This window comes from Oratosquilla oratoria, chromosome 27 (assembly GCF_046742065.1).
Source record: "Oratosquilla oratoria isolate Oo_2021 chromosome 27, ASM4674206v1, whole genome shotgun sequence".
Lineage (NCBI taxonomy): Eukaryota > Metazoa > Arthropoda > Malacostraca > Stomatopoda > Squillidae > Oratosquilla > Oratosquilla oratoria.
Genome location: NC_134803.1, coordinates 55,022,120 through 55,029,619, shown reverse-complemented (window position 1 = coordinate 55,029,619; position 7,500 = coordinate 55,022,120). Strand labels below are relative to the sequence as shown.

The window sequence follows — 7,500 nt, the reverse complement described above, 5'->3', positions numbered from 1 at the left end:
AAAGAAAAAAAATATATGAAAAAGAAAAAATTTGTACCTGTGTGACGTTGACCTAAGCGCTTTGCTGATCTAATGCCCATTGTAGTATCAAATGCCATCTTCCAGTTCATTTTTTGATTTTTCTTTTTTTTTTCTTTGCACTTCTCTTGCAATGGCACATCCTCATTTTTTTGTCCTCTTGATTCTTGTTCTTTCTGCCACATTTTCATTTTGTCCTCTTGTTGTTGTTTTTTCTTTCTTCATCTGTTTTAGCTCTTGCAATAACAACTTTAAAAATGTGTTTTGTCCTTTCTTTTTCTGTTTTATTTATTGCAATGCCATATCATTTTTTGTCCTCTTGTTTTTTTTTTCTTTTCTTCCTCTGTTTTATATTTTGTAGTGCCACAACCTCATATTGTAGTATTTTTTCTTTTTTTCTTCTGTTTCATCTCTTTCTATCCTACAATCTCAAAGGTTGTTTTTGTTTACCAATTTTTACTTCTTACGGATTATTTCGTTCATTGAGAATTGTGACTTTGATTTAGTGCCTGCTGGCCTTCCGTCACTGCCGTACAATTAGAATATATTTTTTCTTTAAATGTCCTCCTGTTCTAAATAACTATTTTGTACTCATCATACTACGCCAGTTTTATTCTTTGTAATAAGATAACATCCAGTATATGATGAAGAAGAAGGGAAATGGAGACGAAGACATAACAGGGAAATTAGAGATCAGACCGGACAACCGTACATTCAGGATGGAATAAGGGGAAGAAGAGCAAGGTGGGCTGGACACTGCGTCCGAATGGAGGCAGATAGACTACCAAGGAAGGTGATGGAAGGAGGCGTAGAGGGCAGACGACCAGTAGGGAGACCCCAGGTACAGATGAATGGATAGAGTGGAGAAGGATGCGGAGAGGGTGGCACCAAGAGAGGACTGGAAAGAATCGGCAGAGAATAGAACCATCTGGAGAGGCATAGTGAAAGAAGCAAGAGCAAGAGTAAGGGATGTGCATAGGACCATTAGGGAGACCCAGGCACAGGTGGATGGATGGAGTGGAGAAGGACGCGGAGAGGGTGGCACCAAGAGAGGACTGGAAAGAATTGGCAGAGAATAGAACCATCTGTAGAGGCATAGTGAAAGAAGCGGTGAAGGGCCGTACGGCCTGACAACCAACAGAGTAAGAGCCGAGTAAGAGTAATAAGATATGATCCTCTTTTCTCACTAAAATCGTGATACATTTTTATAACTTCTTAAACCTGTCTGTTAACACCCTGACTACGTTTTTTACCTTTTCTGATATTTTTTATGTTCTCGTTTTCATTTATGTCTTCCTAAATAATTTCTTGAATGTTCCTCTCTTTTGACCAAATTATCTCTATCTTCCTTTGATCTTTTACAATCACCATTGACTGTTCAGTTTCTTATTTCTTATCGACATTTTCTCTTTCATCTGATTGATTTTTATCTTACTGATAAAAACAAAACAAAAAATTACCCCGTCCAGCATTTCAAACTCTTCAGTTCCATATCACCTATTTATCCTTAGATTTATCTAATCAAATTACGAATCTCAGATTATGATGGACGATTTACACTATCTTTTTCGATATTTCAATATATGTTGTGAGCGAATACTCTATACTCCTTCCTCCATCCACTTTCTATCTCAGTCCCTTCTCGCCTGTCATGCCATTTTCATTTTCATTTTTTTTTTATATCATTTTTATACCTCTCACCCTCTACTTTTAGGACCCCATATTATTGCCTGCCTTGTGTTACAATACGTATTTAAGCTCAAATGATTGTGTTTTTCTTCAATATCTTTGGTTTTCTTCAAAGAGAAAATAAGTCCCTTCCGATCTACGCAAGAAGAAAGTGTGTGTATGTGTGTGTGTGTGTGTGTGTGTGTGTGTGTGTGTGTGTGTGTGCGTGTATCCGCGTATGTGTGTCAAGTGGTAATTTGTTCCTGGGATATATGTATTCATTCCTGTGTGTATTTGTGGTAGATTTTCTTCAAATTTCTCCACGATAATTCCTCTCCTTGACAAATGATCAGAAACATTTTAGAAAGGACTGGTGGATAAATTGGTTTGCTACAAAAGACTGTAATCATAAAACAAAACAAAGCTGATGTACATTTAACAACTGCTTGGCAATCAAGGATCATGGATTAACAGAATGCACGAATAAGTAAATAATATTGATACTAAACCCTCTAACGGGAGACCCCGAGTACAAGCACCAGTGAACAGATCCAGCAATCAAGATCTCCCGTGACCTAGTTTTTGGCAAGGACCCAAGATGACCACACGATACATGTGATAGTAACCCTTTTTTTTTTCTATGGATGACTTCACAATGAGACACGCACAGGCGTTTCCATAGAACATTTAGCAAAATTAGGAAGCATGTCAGGGCGTCAGGCCAAGGAAATCATGTACAAGCAGTGCAAACGGACAACAAAAAGGCGAGATATTTTTTTATAAGATTTCATACTGATAACACAAAGTTAGACTGAAAATTTAAGGTCTAATAGTTATACACTGCTGGTCTGAGTAGTTGTCACTTTTGTTTAGCCTCCGGGTAGTGTAATTTGATGTTTCCTGATCAATTCTCTTGGATAAAGATGAATGAGTTTTGGGTATGATCTAGCTATCATTCAGGATGTCTTCGTGTGTTCTTTATGACATTTAATAATTGTGACAAGTTTCATATTAGTCTTGAATTCGTCAGATCTCTTTTGTCTGTCTACCTCTTTAGTTTTTTCAATTTATGGCATATCAGAAAATTCTATAATCACGATTATACGAAAAAATATACTCAATAAAAATTTTCAATCTATCTGTCCAACAAATGGAAATAGGTATTTTTCACTGTACGTGTAGTTTTTTTTATATATCGTTAACATTCACTCAGGTAAACTTGCTAAGTTCAGTCAGTTCCTATTTTGGAGCGCGTTTTTTATTATTTTGTAGATCTTGCATGTTTCGCTGTTTTCAAACAACGTGATACATATTTTCTGGAGTCTTTATTATCATAGTGGCTTATCTTTACTTTTCTAACTAGACTGTGATAGTCATTTTCTATTTTGTTGTGTTTTGTACTTGAATAGTCAGTCTCTTTAGATTTAAGAAGGAAATAGGCAAGAATTGGTTTACTAATAGGGTGGTCGACGAATGGAATAGACTTAGTAACCATGTAGTAAGCGCTGAAACTATCAGTTGCTTTAAGAAACGATTAGACAACTTTATGGATGGGGATGATAGGTGGTGATGGATACGGAGCTGCCTAGTGTAGGCCTTATGGTCTCTTGCATCCTCCTTCATTCTTATGTTCTTATGTTCTCTTCCATCATTCATTTCTTTTTCGTAATCACTTTATTAGATTTTAATTCTCAACCTTAAGCCATTTCGGAGTGTTATATATGGTTATTTTTTTTCTGCCAAGAGGATATATCTCGTTGCTATTCTTTCTCTTGATTTAGGTCATTCTCTTTAAGGAACTGATTGTATATTCGTCGTCTTGAAGTACACCATCCAACGACGTTTTTAATATAAATTTCCTGAGGAGTCTTTCGTTTGCAGTCTCATCTCTTAGAGTCTTACCACTTCTCATCACAACTCCATCATTCCACTCTCGAATTCTGAGGAGTCTTTCGTTTGTAGTCTCATCTCTTAGAGTCTTACCACTTCTCATCACAACTCGGTCATTCCACTCTCGAATTTTCATCGTAATAATGTGATGTTCTTGAATGTTTTCTGGATACTCGTTAATCGCTGATTCCCACCACGGTCTGCAGATCCTAGGTGTTTCAATGTAAGTCTATCTGATGATCTCAGTGAGGTGTACATGTGTGTGTGTGTGTGTGTGTGTGTGTGTGTGTGTGTGTGTGTGAGTGTGTGTGTATGCAGGACAATTACCGATTTTAATGAGATATTTGAAAATATTCTATTCTTTGGGACTGAAGTTGATTTTTTATATGAATATCTGTCAGACATTTTTTTCTAAGCTTGTGAAGATTCCCAGTTTGTTGGACAATATAAATAATTCTTTAGTTTTTCAGTTGAGCAGATCTTTTTTTTTTTGTCAAATGTAATGTATTTCTGTTTGAATGTTTATATCGGTTGGATAGTAATGGTGTAGGTAGTTTATGGGAAAAAAAGTCAAATCTGTTATACCTTGTCATGACTGAAAAAAACATATATACAGAATCCTTTGTTATTTGCAGGCGATGGCACAAATGTAAGAACATGGGCTTTTAAGCAACACAGTGATGGCCAAGATTTTTTTTCTTTTTTTTTTTTTTTTGAGAATGGGTTGCCTTGTGACACCTTGGCTTAGGTTTGGAGAGAGATGTTAAATTGCAACACGTAAACACTGGTAATGAACAACTGAACGTTGGGGGAAGGAGGAGAGGAGATGAGGGAAGGATGGCGTGCGGTTTCGGGACAGACACCACATCCAATACGAATTCTCAACCTCTACGACATCCAGTACCATGCACTCTACCAAGACACTCACATTGTCATACAACAAAGGTTCATGGATGTGAAGGCAACGTCTTCATAAGCTGCATTCCACATTCAAGCTGATAAGGGTGACACAGAGATATCATACTTGACTATAAAGCGGTTTGGGGTGGGGGGAGGAATCCAAGCATCACAGGCAGACGAACTGCAGAAGCGATTTCTTTCTTTTTCCGAGTGCTGTGCCTAAGCAGAAGCGTCGTCAAAGCACACGCAAGGCACACAGACACACTTACACATACACACACACGTTTCTGGGTCTTTAAGAAGCTGAACAATGGCAGAACAACAGTTTGGGCATTCACACATCCACAACAAAAAAACAGGTGGATAAGGACCATGCACACATACGTACTGTCCTTACATACACGTATATATCATACATATATGTGTATGTATGTATATATATATATATATATATATATATATATATGTATATATATATACTGTATGCATACATATGAACATGAATAGGTGATCTATTCATTCATATGTATGGTCACGTAGATTTGTGTCAGGCATGAATCTTTTTAGCAATGGCTCTTGAGAACATAAAGCAGTCAAGCAAGCAAGAAATCCGTCAGTCAGTTGGGGATGTCGGCCGGCAGGCCAAGCAGACAGGCTAGCAAGAGGTGAACAGGCAGGCAGGCTGTGTATTGTATCACTAAAGCTTAGTGAGGTGGACAAGGAATTAACTACAGGACTACTACGCTACTTACTCGGTATTCCTGACACTAGCTTTAAAGGCCTTAACACTCGTATGGCCCTGAGCGTTCTTAAGTCTATAGCTTCATTCTTCATTGGAACGAATAACATCACGAACCTGGAAGGGAAGCGAGTGATCGTCTCTATACTACTGCTAGGGGCACCTAGGGCATTCTAGGGGCACTGGTTCAAGCTAGAGCATCTAGAAGTCAACAGTTAAACGTAGGCACGCCAACTTCTCTGGACTTGCACGTGGGGGTTTATTGAAGACTGCGGTTAGTGAAATTCTCCGTTTACACCGGTCAAGTCCGGTGTTGGTGAATGGGGTGAGTGCTTGAGGAGTCTAAGAACAAGACAACCGGAGGAGGGTTGCTGACTGCGGTTAGTGAAATTCTCCGCCTACAGCGGTCAAGTCCGGTGTTGGTGAATGGGGCGAGTGCTTGAGGAGTCTAAGAACAAGATAACCGGGGGAGGGTTGCTGACTTTGGTTAGTGAAATTCTCCGCTTACAGCGGTCAAGTCCGGTGTTGGTGAATGGGGTGGGTGTTAGTGAAATTCTCCGCTTACAGCGGTCAAGTCCGTTGTTGGTGAACGGGGCGGATTCCTGAGGAGTCTAAGAACCAGACAACCGCGGAAGGGTTGCTGACGAGTGCGTTTCTTGAGCTTGTGAATGAAAAGGAAAGCGAGAAAGTTTGTTCCAGAGAAGTTGGTATGGCGCACGTGTGAGTTTTCTCCTGATGAGCTATGGAGTAATAACATGGTTCTACAGATGTGAAGGAAAAACACTAAGACACTGTCTCACTATATGTCTGGCCATTGCTCGGTTATCTAGCTCTAGTAGAAAAATGGACGCTTGGTCCGTCTGGAAGAATCCGCTTCTAAAATAATTTTTCTAAAATTCTGCTTCTAAAATCCCGTTATTGTAGAGTTGGCATGTCCAATGCGCTTCAAAAATCATTCAGATATAAAAATGTGGTCACAAAACGTGTTATTATAAAACTTTGAAAATAGCACCAGTCACACCGGATATTCGAGGATGAAAACAAACCATGCAGCTTCATTCGACACCAAGTAATTAATTCACCATGATTTTGTTACTGTACCTCATGTGGTCGGATTAAATAGTCAGCTAGGAGCTGGAGAGCTACTACCACAATGTTTATAGCAACATGATTGGATTGGCTGCTCCTCCTAGAGACTTTCCAAACAAACATTCTCTTTAGTGATGCAAACAGGCAATAGCGCTTTACGTACACTGCTAATTCTACCACCAAGGATCTAACTCGTAACAAGGATGCCTTCAAGAAGCTAGAGAAACCAATGGAACGTGTCTTTGGCCACAAGCGGCTACGGGATTGTCAAGGACTGGCCGATGCAGGCTCTAAGTTTACCTGAAAGGGAGGAGGTGATGCCGAGACTACATCAAGTTGAGTATTGTTGAGAAGGTTGCACTACCTACGCCTAGGGCCCAAGGGGCCCACTTTCCACAACGCCACCTAAACAGGTACCCGATCAGCTATCTAACACTTTACTAGGTAGAAGAAGATTCAGTCCAGTAGTCTAAATGATAATTCAATATGCCACAGTACGTACCACTCAACTCTAGGATAATAGTCTAGATTTCTAGAATTGCTCATAGTACAGTCTAAGAGCTCATATCAGATAATTGGTCTAAGATACCAGCATTCCTAAGCCACGCCCCCTATGCTCGCTCAGTGGCCACTTACTTGGAAGCCTTGAGACCAACTTGAGGGGCCTGAGGACCCTGAATGAGCGCAGCATCCTCAGATCCACCGTTTGGCCGAAACTGTCAGCGGCTATGATTGTCATACCGCTGTACCCGAGAGAGGGATCGTCAAAGAGATTGTAGATAGACACTTCCCGGCGGTGTCTACTTAGTGTATAGCACAGGATGACATTATCTCATTCTGTATTTCCACTATGACATCAACAGTAGCACAACTCTGATTGATTACTTCTAAAGTACCCTCACTACCCTCAGGTTTTCGTCCTTGTAGATTAAAAGGCTAAAGTCCAGTCAGTGACACACATAATCTTAAAACAAAAAAACTCATACACTTGCTCTGAAATGTCACGGCCCTCGTAAAGACCCTAAAACCTTCGGTCATCGGCTTTGATCATCATCAATTATCATCAATTCTTAGTTTCTAATGTATATCGACCAATACACAGGCAAAGAGGGGAATTATTTACATAGATACTCCTTTGAAAAACCAAAGCTGATCAAACTGCTGTTCCGTTACCTAATACATATGTATATATATGA

General features: G+C 39.6%; 1 protein-coding gene across 10 annotated transcripts in view; it reads right to left on the bottom strand.

The window, feature by feature from the left end:
- The window catches only part of cac (calcium voltage-gated channel subunit cacophony), a 775,822-nt gene that overhangs the window by 253,831 nt on the left and 514,491 nt on the right, over nucleotides 1-7,500 (bottom strand). For 8 of the 10 annotated variants that reach the window (XM_076210761.1, XM_076210766.1, XM_076210760.1 and 5 more), the window contains exon 7: nucleotides 5,229-5,332. The exons of 1 other annotated variant lie outside the window; for it this stretch is intronic. In XM_076210761.1, the coding sequence (XP_076066876.1) occupies nucleotides 5,229-5,332 (104 nt within the window). Of the gene's footprint in view, nucleotides 1-5,228; nucleotides 5,333-6,940; nucleotides 7,048-7,500 lie in introns of all 10 variants that reach the window. One more of the 10 variants, XM_076210759.1, reaches the window with a different exon arrangement.